This window comes from Medicago sativa, chromosome 8 (assembly GCF_051527215.1).
Source record: "Medicago sativa cultivar Bolivia chromosome 8, Bolivia_mono, whole genome shotgun sequence".
NCBI lineage: Eukaryota > Viridiplantae > Streptophyta > Magnoliopsida > Fabales > Fabaceae > Medicago > Medicago sativa.
This window is the reverse complement of record NC_140756.1, coordinates 25,200,318-25,218,522: the sequence shown is the minus strand read 5'-3', so window position 1 is coordinate 25,218,522 and position 18,205 is coordinate 25,200,318. Positions and strand designations below refer to the sequence as shown.

At 34.0% G+C, this 18,205-nt stretch overlaps 1 protein-coding gene across 1 annotated transcript; it reads left to right on the top strand.

Moving 5' to 3' along the window:
• Window positions 1-545: 545 nt before the first annotated feature.
• LOC146897856 (short-chain dehydrogenase/reductase 1-like) lies at window positions 546-3,692 on the top strand. Its single transcript, XM_085735354.1, has 5 exons — window positions 546-741; window positions 950-1,196; window positions 1,697-1,771; window positions 2,316-2,492; window positions 3,136-3,692. Exons 1-5 carry the CDS (start codon window positions 722-724, stop codon window positions 3,520-3,522), a joined length of 906 nt encoding a protein of 301 aa, XP_085591480.1. The 5' UTR covers window positions 546-721; the 3' UTR covers window positions 3,523-3,692.
• Window positions 3,693-18,205: the final 14,513 nt, after the last annotated feature.

The following is an 18,205-nucleotide window of genomic DNA, read 5'->3' as shown; positions in this document are numbered from 1 at the left end:
GAAACTTGTTAAAAACAAGTCGGAGGGAGAAGAGAGGAAAAAACACAGGAAGCATCGACTGTGAATTTTCGGTGTAAAGAATCAAATGGGGCGAGCTCTCCTTTTATAGGGAGAGTTTGTAACAAAAAACGAGTGACTTGGGGATTAAGTCTGCTTAATCCTTAAGCAAACGCGTTTTGTTTCTTAATTGGATATATCCGGAAGTTTCTGGATATGCTTTTGGATCGGGTCAGATCGTAACAAATTTATTTGTTACGTGTAGCGCTTACGGATAATGATTAAATTAATTAATTAATTAATTTAACATTTTCAAGTAACAAAAAAAATATATATCAAATTTTTTTTTTTTTTAGGCGTTCACCCGTTCACAAAATTGGGTACCCCAAGGGCACACCCTTGGATGTCACTTTTCCCATATATAAACACTTACTAGTTGGGGTGACCCTTCAACGTGGGACATTTTTAAGTCACACCCACACACTAGTTTTTTCATAGTGTTTTTTCTTTCCAATTTTCTTCACTAGAATTAACTAGTGTTCCAACACATGCATCGCCTAAAAAAATTAATTTATTACATGCATAATACTTTAGTATATTATTACGTGGTGGGTGCCATTGTTTTTCTTTTCATTGTTCACAACATTCCATTCACATTTCAAATTTTTCTTTTCATTGTTCACACATTCCATTTACATTTCCAACTTCAAAATTTAAACTTAAGATGGGAGAAACAGCAAAAAGGTAACATTAGAATCAAGTTTTAAATTGTGCAGTTACGCCATAAATCTTTATATTGCGACAAAAAGAAATTATCTGTGACCTATGATTATAATCATATATTTCAATGCCATTAAAATATTGTTATATTTTTCATCAACCATTTTCATTTTTCACTTTTTTTGTCCTTCTTCATGTTTTGATCCTTTTGGTGTTGGGTTGAGTTTCTCAGGTATGCAGTGGTGACTGGATCAAACAAAGGAATTGGGTTTGAGATAGTAAGGCAGTTAGCTTCAGCTGGAATCAAAGTAGTGCTTACAGCAAGAGATGAACAAAGACGTCTTCAAGCATTGGAAACACTCAAAGCTTCTGGTCTTTCTGTTTTTGTTGTCTTTCATCAACTAGATGTCACTGATGCTTCAAGTGTAGCCTCTCTTGCACATTTTGTCAAATCCCAATTTGGCAAACTTGATATTCTGGTATGATTTTTTCGCATTTACGGTAGTTGGGAATATAGAACATCTGATAAGATATTGGACGGCTCGTACTTCAATTGTGTATTTTGAGTTAAATAACACAATGGAAATACGAGTCGTCTTAACTTGTTCAGGTGATCTGCGATGTGCAAATACAACAAATTGAAATCGCGGTCCCTTAGCTTTACCTTGCGTCTTTTGTTATTCCTTGTATGTTTTGTTGTGACATGCATGTTTCGTACTTGTCCTTGTTAGTCATTATTTGCAATTACCATATTTTTTTTATCATTCTCTACACTAATGTCTGTTTCCAAATGCTTGAATATGTATCTGGTTTTGCCACTTGTTATATTTTGTTACAATTTATAGCAAACAAACATAAGTTGCCATTAAATCAATTTGATAGGTTTGATGATAAAATTTCTTGATATCTTTGAAGGGAATCTCATGCCTTCTCATTTTCTATATATGCATATTAAATTAACAAAAGTTGTTCATTGCAGGTTAACAATGCAGGGATTATTGGAACTATAATTAATGACAAAGAGTTTCTTAATCTGGCTATCTACAACCGTGGGGTAAATATGCAGATGTTCTTGATCGTCATTAATTTTACTAACCGTTATGAATCCCACATTGAAAGAGATAAGACCCGAATATAACATAATAAGCCAGAGCAGTACTCATCTCACAAGTCGGTTTTTTAAAGATGAATTAGATCCAACTCAGATCAATGAGACGAGTTGAACATATCTTTATAAGTGAAGACAGTCAGTATGTTACAAGCCGGTTTTATAAGACTAAGTTTGGACCAACCCAAATTATCTTTATAAGTGAAGACAGTCAGTATGTTACAAGCCGGTTTTATAAGACTAAGTTTTGTCCAACCCAAATTTTATGATTAACATACCCTCTAAATTTTTATTAAATTTATTATATTTCATCCTCGATAAAGAAATGAAAATTTCCATTAATTCTGGTTCCACTATGCTTTATGTCAATCTATACTTGCATGATATATGTTATGTAAATGGTCTCATTGTTAATGGCTTAGTATATTATCTTGCCAACAAAAATAAATGGCATATTGTCAATAAGTTTGACACAATTTATCCTTTCCAGGCATTATCAGAAGATAATAGAAGAAAAGCAATGACTCAAACATATGAATTAGCTGAGGAATGTTTGCAAACAAATTATTATGGTGCTAAAATAACTACTGAATCACTTCTACCCCTCCTAAAATTATCTGATTCACCAAGAATTGTGAATGTATCATCCACTTTGGGGCAGTTAGAGGTAGACTATTTTACTCCTTGCCTTAATAAGTGTATCTTGGATTCCCTTATGGAAGAGTTAAACCTTAAAAGTGATTCTGAAGACAACAAATTAATCATGGTATGTTTGAGATACAATTGATTTTGCCTCTAAAATAGATTCTAACTTAAAACAATGATTCATAGTTTTTGCCTCCAAACATGATTTTTACCGTCAAATTTATTGTTCAGTTTACTTCTAACAAAAATCAATTTTCCAAAATCAATTTTCATCATGACAAAATGAAACACACACTAAAACGAAATCCTGGTCATAATGTTTAGGTATAGAGTGCTTTCGCCATCAATATGTCTGGTAACCTTAAGTATAAACAGAAAAACAAGCTTGCCTTTAAAATTTGGAAACGGATTCGCAGGGTTACTGATCTTGACGTCCTATCTAAATCAATGGTCAAGATTTCAAACCAATTAATAGTGGAGAATGACTGTTGGGAGAAACTATGTGGTATTATTAATGGACGCGAGAAACCAATGGTCGATATTGACTATCGCGAGAAACTATGTGAATATAAGCGGACTGATCTCCATCACCATCTTTATCATTATCTCGTAATTTTCTCTATTAATTTGCATGAAATCTTATTACTTATTCATGTCAACTCCAGAGTATACCAAATGGATGGCCAAAAAGCTTCTTCGGTGAAGCCGATAACCTTACAGAAGAGAAAGTAGATGAAGTATTGAAGAAGTTTCTAGAAGATTTCAAAGAAGGTTCATTAGAATTAGATTATGACAATGGCTGGCCTAAGACTTTGGGAGCTTATATAATCTCTAAAGCTGCTATGAATGCATATACAAGAATTCTTGCTATGAATTTTCCTACTATATGCATCAATAGTGTTTGTCCTGGTTATACTATAACAGATATAACTGCCAATAACGGTTTGTTAACGGTTGAAGAAGGTGCTGCTAGTGTTGTGAAGCTAGCACTAATTCCCAATGGTAGTCCTTCTGGCAAGTTCTTTTACCGGACTGAAATGTCTTCCTTTTGATTAAGTTCTCGAATTTTATTGATTATTGGATAAACAATTTAATTGAGCGTTTATAACATAAGTGTTTATAACTCAACATTTGGTTACCATTACTAATATATTGTTGTAGACTTGTAGTTTTTGTTGTGACATTACTTATTCTTGAAGTAACATATACTACTTATTCTGTGTATTATACCTATTTTAAGCACTTTGTATAATGCTGTACGTCAGTGAATATCTAGAGAAGTATACTACTTTTTCATGTAGAAGGAAATTTCAAGATGAGAGCATGTTTAAAACTAATAGGTATATTCAGGTTCATTTAAGTATCATGGGTTAAGTGAACACTGGCCAAAATATGATTACATGTACATGACAGGAAACGTATGACAAAATTACAAAGGTGCTTCTTTAGAGATATATAGAGCTAATTGATATAATTTAGACTATATGACATTTTTCTGTATGTGAAAGATAAGATACAAGCTTGGGCCATTGTATTGTGTTTCCCTCAAACTCTTTGGTTCGATTTTTCCTAGTGTTGATTTCGATAGCTTGTCCCTCGCTTTAAATGGAGCCCCTGCAAATGGACGGTGGGGTTGGACCGCCCGAATTAGTCAGTTCTTTAGACCGAATACCGAGTTTAAAAAAAAATAAAAGTTTGAAACCAGACTTAATTGCAATTTTTGGTCCTCTGTCTTTACCATTTTGCAGATTTGGTCCCCTATTTTAAAATCTAACAGTTTTGTCCCCTCTATCGTATTGTTGAACTAAAAAATTTGTCAAGTAATAAGAAAAAAATAACATCGATGAAATTATAATAAAATTTCATTAAAAACGTCATTTAAAAGACCAAAATTATCAAATTTTAAAATAGGAGGACGGAGGACCAATTCCAAAAATTGATAAAAAATAGGAGGAATTTTGTCTTTTCCTATATATAAGAAGAGAAGTATTCATCAAAGTATAAGGCACTTTTTTGGCGTTAACGTTTCACTTCTCATGAAAAAAGATTCATAGTAATCTAAAGTTTGGTTGGAAGGTAACTATGATATGGTCAAGAATTGGTCCATTCAATAATTGAATGCAGGTTCTCTTGAACAGTTCATTATTTTTGAAATCTCATTAACCAATTGAGCCTGGTTGATTGGTTAAGTAATAAGACATTAAATAGTAATTTTTATGGTGTAAAGAAAGTAGTTTTCGGTAAATAGATTTGGATGTCAAATTATGTTTTTTTTACTTTTATACATACGACCAAAAGAACCAATCAACTTTGTTACGTTTTGCCATTATTTCTCTTCTTTCTACAAATTCATCCGTTTTTTATTTTATTTCATTTATTTCTCTCTCTCTCTACGATAAATATTTAGGAGTAATATTGACAAAAAAAAAAATGTGACAATTTTTTTTACATATTGTTCACGTATATATTGTACAACATATTGCTCACCAAAATCTGAAAGCATTGAGTTTTTAGATCTTCTCACCTATATACTGTATAACATATTGCTCAACACTCACATTTCAAAGTAATTTAGAACTTTGCGTAAAAAAATAATTTAAAACTTCTAACTCATACTTGTTACAAAACACTTGTACTTGCACCGTCGTTGACACACACCACATCAACAAGACACGCCGTCTAACCCAGATTTTCAGAAAGACTTTCGACACAATGAGTTAATTGAACCCTTCGTTGAACCATCTATTTTGGTACCAGTGTTAGGTCACTGGGGAGTAGAGGGATCATTTATATCGTGGCAATCAAGAATAACCATACAAGTGAGTTGGACATCACATCTTAACCCAAAACTTGAAGTCATTGATCAATTTATGAACCATACTTATATATTGTTCAATTTTTAAAAGGAACTTGGAAAATCTAACTCACACTTGCTACACAGCATGTAATAAAGAATAGAGGGAGTAGCGCATAAGATGGAGGTGTCTGATAGCATATAGACACCAAGCAGTCAAGGAACCTTGACTATGTGAGCTTCCAATATAACTCCAATACTCATTTTCATGCCTAGTATAGTTCTTGGGTCAAGTTCTTACATCGTGGTCATTAATCCAACTTTGATGCCATATTAATGGGATCGAGTCTCAAGTTCAAAATCTAGTTTAAATGATGAGGGTGAGCAAACACATATATACATTATGTTTTGTACAGGAAAAAGATTATCATGAAGAAGATAAAAATACTCATGTTGAAGACGGATCGCCGGAATCCATGTTGGAAGTCCCGTTGTCGGTGGAACAGATGGGGGTTTACCTACACAAGCACTCCGACACCCAAGTCAGATGGGAAACAAAGTGGTTGAGAGGTTTTAGGGAGAGAATAACTTACTTGGAATTGTACATAGTGAACTTCAATTCCGAAACACATTCAACAATCCAAAAACTTTGGCAATGTCAGAATCTAATACAACGTCAATAATTTATATATTTTTTAATAAACTTCAATCCTTTGGCTTTTAATTAATGGAATTTAAAATACAATAATATCTCTAGTCAAATCAAAGATATAAATTGTTTTTTTGTTAGGAGAAAGATATAAGTTGTTATTAGTTTATATAATATTATCAAACTATTTCTGAAAAAAAAAAAAAAAAGGCTGAGTTCTTTAATATTGAGTCGAGCTTAGTTCATTAATAACAATATTCTTTTTTATTAAAAAAAATTGTGCAGATTAATAACAATTTATAAAAATTTGAAATTTTACACCACGAAAAGTCGACGGAGACCCTTAAAAAAAGGCTAAATTACATTTTTGGTCCCTTAACTGTTTAGGTAGTATCGCTTTGATCCCTTAATTAAAATTCGATTTATTTTGGTCCCTTAACTTCTCTCTGTTACACATTTTGGTCCTTTCGGTTAGTTTTAATTCAAAAACGTTAGATTTTCTTCATTTTTTTTGGAATTTTTATGGGATTCTTGTTGTTAAAGGTTGATGGAGATGATATGAAGATGAAAAAGAGGAGAAGAAGATGAAGAAAACCTAACGTTTTTGAATTAAAACTAACGAAAAAGACCAAAATGTGTATCAGAGAGAAGTTAAGGGACCAAAATAAATCGAATTTTAATTAAGGGACTAAAGTGATACTACCTAAATAGTTAAGGGACCAAAAATGCAATTTAGCCTAAAAAAAAGCTCGACCAAGAGGGTCATTCTCCTGCAAAGTGGTCGTTGAAATAAAATGGAACTTTATATTTATATATTGGACAAATTGATGTCAAATAGTGACATCTAAGAACTATTAAATCATTCCTTCAAAAAAAAATAGAACTATTAAATCATTGACAGTAGGGGTGTAACGGTTCGGTTTGGATTGGTTTTCAGTCAAAAAAATGTCCGAACCGATGAAATCTTCATCGGTTTGGATTGGTTCGGTTTTCACACTTTTTCAAAAAAGAATCCGAACCAAACAAATCGGTTTGGTTCAGTTTGGATTGGTTCGGTTGATCGGTTTATTTAAAAATACAATTAAAAAAATTCATATTGTCACAAAATATTTCATAGAACTTTGTATAATTGTATTTCATATTTTGTTTTTTCATATTCTCTATTTTCTAAATAACTTTTTATAACTAACCTTACTCAATATTTCATAGTTCTAAACAACTTTTTATAACTAACCTTACTCAATATTTCATACATATGATCCAAGATTCATTCATCCATCATTCTTCAAAAACAACTTCATCAAACTCAAATATTTCAATCTTTCATGATGCATACATGCATCATTCATCAACAATGAAATATAACGTAACGTGTATAAATCAATGGCATAAAAAATGAACATGGAAAATAATGAAATGTAATGAGTATAAATCAATGGCATAAACATGATAAATCTAACCAAGAGATGAATGATCCATGCGGTGACCGGTGGCGATGAACAATGAGTTTGGTGTTGTTGACGGCTAAGGTTTCTTTTTTAGTAGAAATGAAAGAGTCTGACTGATGTGATGAGATGAAGATGAGAGAAAATGAATGGATTAAAAAATATTTTATGTTTAATTTTGGGCCTAACCATAAGTTTGTGTGACGTAGGATAATATTAGTAAAATAAGGAGTGTGGTTATCATCGGATTGGTTCATCGGTTTCACCGATCTCGAAATGAAAAACCATGAACCAAACCGAACTAGATCGATTTCGATTGGTTCGGATCGGTTTCGAACCGAACCAAACAATGTCGGATATTTTTTCGGTTTGGTTCGGTTTGGACTTTCGGTTTCGTTGGTTTTATCCGAACCACTTACACCCCTAATTGACAGATTATCTTTCTAGAGGAGCTCAATTTATCTTGTCTTTTTTTAGGGGGTTAATTTATCTTGTCTGTGTGTGGGAGAAATACCCTTCTATGTTCTATAAAAAAATGTGGTTTTTACGATAATTTTTATTATAAATTAATAGCTATAAATAAAGAATTCCTTAAAAATAAATATATAAAGTATTGTGTTAATATTTGAGAGATTCACATACTTGAATATAGTCATATTTGTAAGCAGATGTACTTTGCCGTTTTATTCTATTAACATGAATGTTGTGAGTTTATTCGCAAATTCATTATTTTTGTTTTTAGCGACTTTGTATCGATATACTCTATCAATTTAAATGAATGTATATCGTTTATTTTTGTCAAAAAAAAAAAATTTAGCTCATTTATAGCAAGTTTGCTACTCCCTCCGTCTAAGATTATAAGTCGTTTTAATGTTCTTTTTCTACCATACCATTAATTATTTACTAATCACACTTCTTTCGATTTTAATCTTTAATTTATCTTTCTCATATCATTAATGAAGGATAATTTTATAAAATAAATCATAATTTTTCTTTTTCATTCAAAATTAATTATATTTTTTAATTTATATGAAATTGTAAAAGCTATTTATAATTTGAGCAGATGGAGAGTTATTTTAATTATACCTTTAATTAATATCATGCGTGTAATTGTCAAATCCATATCTACTAGATGTTTTAGAAGCTAAAGTGAGATCATCAGAAAGATTTAATAAATTTCTTAACTCCATTTGTTAATTTTTCCTTACATTGTATGAATTAATTAAACATTGTCTAGAAGCTAAAGTGAGATGAAGATTCTAAGACAACAAAAAGTTATGTTTTATTTTTGAATGTAATGTTGTAATTATTTAACCGAGGAGTATTGAAATTGGTTAAGAACAAATTATATGATGATGAAAATATTCTGGAAGGTTGGACAAAACGGAACAGACTTGGGATTCAAGGTTCAGATTTAGTGTATCAACCGGCCAATATGAGTCAACTAGGAAGTGGCCTTCACAATCACAATCACGTTGTCACCACGATGTCTTGACTTTCCAAGGGAGAATTATACATTTATTTGTAGAATAGGGAGAAGTTTACACTTCTAGAACTCACGACTCAATAACAATCTAATAGACAATAATTCAATATTTTACCAATATTACAATTTACGGTAACCATTAAAAACATACACTTTACGTTTAATGCAATTGACAACTTACGGTTAGAAAACTATGAAGTATTAATATAAGAAACTGTAGCTAACGAGATTGCGTGTGTTTGGGGTGGCGTTGCTTTTTGAAAATCACGTTCAAAAATCCCGTTAAAGCAAAAGCTTGGTTTTCCAGCTTCCTTATTTTCACGTTTGCTTTGCCTTGGGAAGCGCAATTTTGAGTTGGAACGTGATACCAAACACACTATAGGTCTAACATAAGAAATTGTACTTTCATAACATAGTAGCTCAAAATCCAATTTTTTTCTGAAAGATATATCCACATTAAATGTATACATCTAATAAGACTATTTTATGTGATATTTTAGCTTCTTTAAAAAAAAAAAAATTTATGCGAAGGAAACATATAAAAAAATCTAACATGTGAATAAAATTTTGTTGTCTCCATAGAAAACAGATTTTGGTTTCGGTCCCAATAACGTATGTTAGTATATTTGCTTTTTATCCTCTAAAATATGAAGTAACATTTTGGTGTGCTTAATTCCAAGCCCTTCATCAGGGTCGGCCCAACAGATTAAGGGATCAAAAGCAAAAAATTTAATGTGACCTTTAAAAATATTTTTTTTACATAATATTTATATAAAATCAATTTTGTGGAGACCAAGAGTAATTGAATCATTTTTGGTAATCAGTTAAGCTATGCAAATGTATGTATTTTATCTATCATATAATATACTTATAACCAAATTAATTTTTTAGAAACTTTGTTTCATCCAAAAAATTTAGGCCTAAAGCCCTTGCTTGGGTTGCTTGACCCTTAGGCCGCCCTTGCCTTTCATGTGATTATATGTGCCTAATTCCAAGCCCTTGTCTCCAATGTAACATATATGGACGTTGGTGCAACGAGCTTCACCCTCCGCCCACCGGCAACCCTCTTCTTCACCAAGGTCTTCCATTCTTGCATGTTTTTTGGCATTCGTCAGACTTTTTTGAGGTCGTTCGAAAGTTCCTTCATGGTTTGTGTGGATCCGGTTTTTGATCAGTGGTTGGTGGTGAAACTTGGTCTGTATATCCACTCTGGATCTTTGTTTTCAAGGGCATTCTACAGGTTTGGGTGAGGCTCCTCCACGCTAGAGGGTGGGTTGTTGTTTGTTGGCGCGACCATCGACTGTTTGCTTTTGTTGTTTTGTGTTTCTGTTTGTTCTCACATTTATGTGTTGTTGTGTATTTCCTTGTTTTGTGATGTTGTTTGTTTCCAAGAAAATGAAGATGAGTGGTAGTTTCCATGGTTCTGCCTTAGCTCACTCATATGTTCGATGTTTGGGTAGTTTTTATTTGATAATCTTGAATCTGGTTTTTTCTAGATTGAAGATATGGGTTTTGTGATTCGGCTCAGCTGTGTGTTGTTTTATTTGGATTCAATAAGACTTGATTCACCTGATGATGCTCAAAAGGGCTAGGTGCTTAGATGCTTCGTGTTGACCGTAGTAGTCGTTCGTCATACCTATAGGAATACATATGTTGCGGTTGCTTCACTCTCCGTTTGTGGACTGTGATTATGCTCTATTGTCTGTTCATCCCTCGATGTGGACTACCATTGGATTTGTTTGGCTCGATATGGTGTTAATGGCTTGCTAATGTTTTCAAGGAGTTGCTGGAACTTGGATCATTTATGTGTTGGAAGACGATTCATATGCCTTCTTAAAAGCTTTGAGCAACTCTCTCCATGTTTTTTTTGCAATTCGATTTCACGCTCATATGTAGGTTCGCTGGATTGTCCGTGGTAGTGACTGTTTTGGTGTTTGTTTAATACCCGTTTAGGGTTGTTTCTCTTGTTTGCACCTCCTTGTGTTTGACTCTTTTGTATCACCCGTTAGGGTTTATGGCTTATTGGGTCAGGTCTTTCGCCCCTCCAATCTTGTACTTTCCTTTCATTCTAATTTAATTTCTTTTTGCCTAATTAGACATGTCAACAAATCTGAACCCTGACATATCATTTGGTTGGATTGAAAGAAAAAGGAAAAATTGTTTCATAGTGGAAAGATCGAATGTGGTTGAAAACATGAATTATCTTTGTTAAGTCTGTTCTGTTTGCATAGCAGTGGTAAGTTAGTCAAGTCTTGAAATGGAATGGATGATGATCTGAACAACCTCTTTGAAAAGGTAGGTTCTATGGAAAAATATGCAAAATTCAATATTCATTTTCTTTTTGTTACCTTAGAACATGCAACAATTTAAATTTGGGGTATTGATGACATGTCATCTTACGTTATTTTCAGTGTATTTTTTTTTTGTCATTTTAGTTATGATTTGACCAAAATTAGAGGAGTTTTAGAAAAATTGATTATGGTTTAAGGGGTATAGTATAATGTGTTGGAACAAAATGTGTTTAACAATGAACCTCAAAGAGTTTTGATGATAACAAGGTATTAAAAATTGTAAATTGGACTAGCTAATATTTGTTCAAGTGTACAGGACCATAGTTAAAAAGTTACATCATTAATTGGTTCTGAATGAGCAAATAAAGAGCAAATGAAAATGAAGCTTAGACGATTCTGAAGGTGTTTTATCTTGGTTTTCGGGTGTCAAACATTGATTACGTTTGAACCTTTTAAACCGGTGATATCTTATTTTTTCTTGGGAAGGGAAAAAGTAAGCAAAACCCTTGAGAATCGAGGTCCGGGAGTTGTTTTCGCTACGGGAAGGTGTTAGGCACCCATAACGACTATAGTAACCTATAGGAACCGTCTTTAATTTCTACGCTCGCGCTTTATTTTTAAATGCTATTTGAAAATGTTATTTACACCTAAAAGTTACTAAATGAAGAATTGGAGGGAGAAGAATGTTTTTGGATTTTTATTTTATTTGAATTGAAGGAATTTTGTTCCTTGCCTACGTACCCGTTTAAGGGATCAAATCCACCGTAGTTCTCTTCCAAAAAATGTTTTTGTTTTTGTTGGTTGATTTTAAGTTTGAAAATGGATTTTGAAGAATAGAAAGAGGCCTCAAGGGCATGAGATTAGGAAATTGTGAGGTTTGATTAGTGATTTGCAAAAGGAGTCAAAGTTTGATTATTTTCATTGAAATTTGATTAAGAAAATGGAAAAGAAAATGCAATGGGATGTTGGATCCCAAGGTTTATTTGGAAAAGCTTTGAGTGAAGTTGTTCACATTTGTTTGGAAAATTGGTTTTTTCTAAGTATAAACCCTAGGCATTCATCTAAGCATACAATCCTAAACATACATCTAAACATGCATATTCTAGCTACTTATCTAAAGTGGTGTGTGTGCATGTGTCGGTGCTTGTGTCGGTGTACATTATTAGAGTCCATTGTCCTTTACATCATACCCTAGATACATTCTATGGCCTCTTTGCCAAGAAAATTAAAAGCATGAAAGTAAAATATTACAAGAATTCCTAAGTGTTTACATTCTAATTTTTGTACAAATTAAGTTGCAAGAAAGAAATAGAGATGAATATGGTATGAAATGATGATGCTTATGAAATGATGAGGCATGAAATGAAAGGAGTTAGTAGCACATGACAATATCAAAGGAAATGAAGCAAGAGAAACACTAGAATATAAAGGATAGAAAATGAGTGCAAATATAGCTAAAATTTGTTCATAAAATGCAAGAACCAAATGACCTATAATTCTCACATTCCAATATATTCTTAAAGGTTTAGAATCAAGCCTTGGAATGGGAATTAAGGCCACATGATTTACTTGGCATTTTAAAACCAACTTCAAGCATATTTACATTATTTAACTACACAATGACTTGTAAGCTAAGTAACCTACCAAGACTCACAATTATGCAACAATATTAAACACAAACAGTAGCTAAAATCCTATGAACTCAAGTAGTATTGGTCACCAACATTCATCAAGCTATTTGGATTAAAATCAAGCCAAGTCTCATTCATTTTTAGCACAAAATATGACAAAGATAGCAAGAAAATCAACACCTTATTTTTTTTTACCAATTTTAATATATGAAAATTATCACAAAATGCTACAAAAATATCAAGAAACCTACATGAATTTTTTTGGAAATTTTTTAGAGGTTTTTTAGACTAAAAAGTGCAAGAAAAATTATTAATTCTAAAAAAAATAAGAAAAAAAACTTCAAATATTTTTCACAGGCTTTAGCACAAAAAATATCACAAAAATGTTAAGGAGAATATCAAGAACACATAGAAACAAGATTCAGGAATTTTTTTAACAAAGTTTTTGGACAAGCAGGGGTGTACATAGCAATTTTCAGCAAAAACGTAGGAAACAGGGGGGTTTGAACAGCAAGCAGTCAACAGGCATGAACAACGGGCCCAAATCCAAGTGGTATGGGTCGGGTAGGGTCAGGAAACGGTTTGAACCGGTTCATTGGCCTATATAAGGCCTTGAACCGGTCCAATGCATCACTTTAACCCATTCTTTCTCTCTCTAGGTCAAATTGGTACTCTCTCTTCTCTCTACATCGCCGGCGGGATTCACCGCCGTCGGCGAAGGTTCCGTCGTCCTCTTTCTTAGTTCTAAGACCTATTTCACTCCTTTTCTCGCCACAAACATGGATCCAACACTTAAAAAGTAAACATATCCATGAATCTTTGTAGATCGAGCATGAGATCTTTGATTTTCGAAACATTTTCAGTTTTTCTTTAATCTTTTTGATGAAAAAAACGAGTTAAAACTCGTAGATCTATGTTGATTCATGGATACATGTTATTCATGAACTTTTGGCTGAGGTTTTGGAAAGAAAACGAGAGAGGACGAAGAGCTTACCTGCGAGAACGATTTGGAGGAAGCTTCAATTCGTTCTTTGATCTTCTGGCAAAAACTGAGTTGTTGAATCTTTGTGATGTTTGATTCGAAACCCTAGGGTTTTGGATTGACTTTAACCGAGTCTTTATCTGGTTCCATTGAGCATCTTGATTCAGTTTTGGTGCTGGCTTTCTCTTCGTACTCTCTGATCAGATTCTTCTTCGATTTCTCTCTTTTTCTCTTCTCCACCTTCTTTCTCTGTGATCGTACGGAAAATCCGTGCTGGAATTGCAGAGAGAAGCAATTCAATGATGATTGAATCTCTGAGAATTGCGAAGAAATTCACTCAATTCCTCTTTGATTTCAATTCTGGAGAAACTAGGGTTTATGATTGTTGTTGTTGATTTTCTTGCTGAGGAATTTGTGTGATTGTAGATGAAGGTAGTGATTACGGTGGCAATGTGGTGGTTCTGTGTTTGTTACGGTGGTTGTGAGTTAGTTACAGGGAAAGGAACCATGTGATGAGGGTGGCGCGTGGCGCGTGGGGCAGAGGAGAGTGAGAGAAGAAGTTTCTGGATTCTTCTCTCTTTGGAAACGTGTCGAAAAGAAAATGATTGGCCTCCTGTGATGAGGGTGGCGCGTGGCGCGTGGGGCAGAGGAGAGTGAGAGAAGAAGTTTCTGGATTCTTCTCTCTTTGGAAACGTGTCAAAAAGAAAATGATTGGCCTCCTGAACCTTTGTGATGTGGCAGATATTTATAGGTGGTGACTGTAACATCTGGACCAATAGGACGATGACACCTGGACCTAGACTTGTAACTGATTTTTGGACTAAACTGCAAATGATTAATAGAAAAGGACTGAAATGCAAAAAATGACAAAGAGACTAAAAAATAACTAATAATAAAATTGGTAAAAAACGTAATTTGGAAATAAACGTAAAGTGGAACGAATAAAATTGACAAAACGGACTAAAACGAACCAATGGCCTAAATGAGGTACTTTAAAGTAACCTCTCTCTGCCGAAATTTCGTGTGAAATGACCAAAATGCCCCTAGGGCTAAAACGACTAAAAATGACTCAGATGCGAATTAAAATGGATTTTTAACATGGAATTGAAGCAAAGACTTATTCAAGCAAAATTAACAGACTCAGAGACAATTTTTAGGATTAAAGCAGTAACTTGACACTTGAAATGACTAAAATGCCCCTAGGGGCAAAAACTGACTCAGAATGATTTCAAATGCAATTTTTAAAATGGATTTTGACATAGAATGAAACAGAGACATATTCACACTACTTGAAAGGACTCAAACAAAATTTTGAAAGACTGAGAGAAATTTGACACAGGAAATGACTAAAATACCCTTGCATGTGAATTTTGCAAATAACATTGAAATAAAATGCAGAGAGAGATGCAATTGATCAGAGACAGTTCAAATGACTTAAAATGCAAGAAAAGAAGAATTGAGTTAGTATTTTTAGGTCCAAAATTAGGGTATAACAGCTGCCCCTATTTAAGTTTCTTTGTCCGGAGAGTCAAGAGACGAAGTCTTAGAGTTGACGGGACGAAGATACTTAAATATTAACATTTGCACTGCTTTTGGACATAAAAATACGCTTTCAGAGTTTCAAAGATATGAATGTTATGCAATACTTTGATTATGAATGCAAGACAAACGATTGGAGTCTATGGAACCTGTCATGTTACTGGGGATTCAGATAGACACTGGCAGGGTAGACAAACCAGGGATAGAAAGTAAGGTACAAGCTGTTCTTTGGGTCGAACTAGTCACTTGACCAAGGGATACAAAACAAGAGATAGGTGCAAGCTGTTCTTGGGATTGAACTTGGCACTTGACCGGAGACATAGACATATAGGCAGATACAAGTGGTTCTTTGGATCGAACTTGACACTTGGTTGAAGATACAAACAGATAGGCAGACATAAACTGTTCTCTTGGATTGAACTGGTTGTTTGGCTGGAGACATAGACAAAAGGGTTGATACAAGCTGTTTCTTTGGATCGAACTTGCTTGTTGGATTATCACCACATCATGTGGGAGAGTGCAGACTGTTCTCTTAGATCGAACTTGTCGTTTGACTGATAACAAAGCATAAGCTGGGTACAAACTGTTCTTCAGATTGAACTTGCTGTCTGACTGATAACAAAGCATAAGCTGGGTACAAACTGTTCTATCGAACTTGCCGTTTGACCAATAACAAAGCATAAGCTGGGTACAAACTGTTCTATCGAACTTGCCGTTTGTCCGGAAGCATAGGTATACAAGCAGGTACAAGTGGTTCTTTTTGGATCGAACCTGGCACTTGACCAGTAACAAGATACAAATTGAGAGTTTGGTTTAACAAGATACCAATTGAGGGTAAATTGTCATTGACCTGATTTGCAAATAGACATGACCATTTTTGTTGGCCCAAGAGTAAATTGAGAGAGAATTGACATTGATTCGAGTTTGAAAATTGACATTGGAAAAGGGATTGAAAGTTGAGATTGAACAGAGACATAGACATAGACATAGACATTGGATTGAGAGTTGCAATTGACATTGAAATTGGATTGAAATTGGATTGAAAATTGACATTGACATTGGATATTGTCATCGGAATTGGAATTGACATTGACATTGGATATTGTCATTGGAATTGGAATTGACATTGACATTGACATTGACATTGGATATTGACATTGACATTGGAGATTGTCATTGGAGATTGTCATTGAAATTGGAATTGAAATTGGAGATTGGAAATTGCTTCGAATTTTGACAGTTTGACATTGAAATTGGAAATTGCTTTGAATTTGACAGTTTGACATTGAAATTGGAAATTGCTTTGAATTTGACAGTTTGACATTGAATTGGAGTTGGAATTGAGATTGCTTCGAATTTGACATTTGACATGGTTTTGAAATTGAGATTGGAAAGTTGAGATTGCATCGAATTTGACAGTTGAAATTGAATTGAATTTGACATTGGAATTTGGAATTGAAATTGAAATTGAATTTTGACAGTTGACAGTTGAAATTGAGATTGAAATTGAAATTGAAGTTGAGTTTGACAGTTGAAATTTGGATTGGATTTTGACAGTTGAAAGTTGGATATGCAACATGTATGCATGGTGTAGCAAGATTATTGGATGTATGAGCACATAAGATGCATGATTATGCATGTATGAATGCTGGAAATGCATGATTGGTTGGCAGTTCGACAGAGAAGTTTCACAAAGGCAGATGAGACATTGGAAAATTGGGCACGTAGTGGCTCGTGCTGCGACATATTCACAGGGGAAAAACCTCTTTGGAGAGACCGTCGTTGAGAGACGTATCAAAACCATGGCTGAGGGCAATAAAACTTGTAAAGGAGGGACCCTTGGAAGGTTCTTGGATACAGGTCGCCGTTGCTAGGCGTGTCAGTGCTGGGTAAACATTGGATGTTCGCATCTGTGGTCAATGCTTTTCAATATTTCATTCTTTCATTTTTCATTTTCAAACCCCTATTTTTGCCTGAACCGCCCTTTCGGGTTTTCGATTCACCGGGGAGTAGAATTCTTTTCATTGCCCCATTTTTTGCCTGAATTGCCTTCATAGGTTGTCAATCAGCGGGGTGCTCATTTTTGCCTAAGCCGCCCTTTCGGGTTTTCAACTTAGCGAGCTTTTCATTTGTATTTTTTCATTTTTTCATTTCATTCTGTTTTTCATTCTTGCCATTGACCACAGATCATCCTGGGGAGTAACCTGCTTGTAACATGTATTGAAATAGACATTGACATTCATTCATTCATGCATGTTTCATTGAAATGTACCCTGTTGCTCAGGTTTGCTTTCAAAATAGACAAAAAGATTTTTCAATTTTCGAAGATGTTTGTTTCAGACATTAACATTATCAATTGGAAAAGAAATATTTTGTATAAAGCATTGAAAGGAAATAGAGTTTCAAACAATAGAAAAGCTCAAATTGATGTAGAAGAGTGAGAGTCAGCCAAAGGCATGACTTCACAGATTTACAAAGCTTGGAAAATGGTAATTTTATTGGTTGGTGATACATCGAACACGATGACCGCTATATTTCATAGAAATTTTGAATTCACAAGTACAAAAACCTCTGATGAAGACGATCATTGACAGTTGCAGATGCCCCAAAGGGTGATGGTGATTTGCCAAATATAGTTACTTGTCTTTATTGTCAACCTCATTTTTGCATGAACCGCCCTTCCGGGTTTTCGGCTCATCGAGGCGCTCATTCTTGCCTGAGTTGCGTACAATCTCAGCGAGCTTTTTCATATTTATTTTTTTTTGTCCCTAACTTTTGCCTGGATCGCCCTTTCGGGTTTTCGATCCACCGGGAAGCGCATTTTTGCCTAGGCCGCCCTTTCGGGTTTTCGACCTACCACGCTGTTCTTTTCTTTCTAGACAAAGTATTTCTTGACTATATCGGCATTAACAGGATTT

Coding starts and splice junctions, on each gene's coding strand:
- LOC146897856 (XM_085735354.1), top strand. CDS start 722: ATGGGAGAAACAGCAAAAAG. Junction 1,772..2,315: donor TGGCTATCTACAACCGTGGG/GTAAATATGCAG, acceptor TATCCTTTCCAG/GCATTATCAGAAGATAATAG. Junction 2,493..3,135: donor CCACTTTGGGGCAGTTAGAG/GTAGACTATTTT, acceptor TGTCAACTCCAG/AGTATACCAAATGGATGGCC.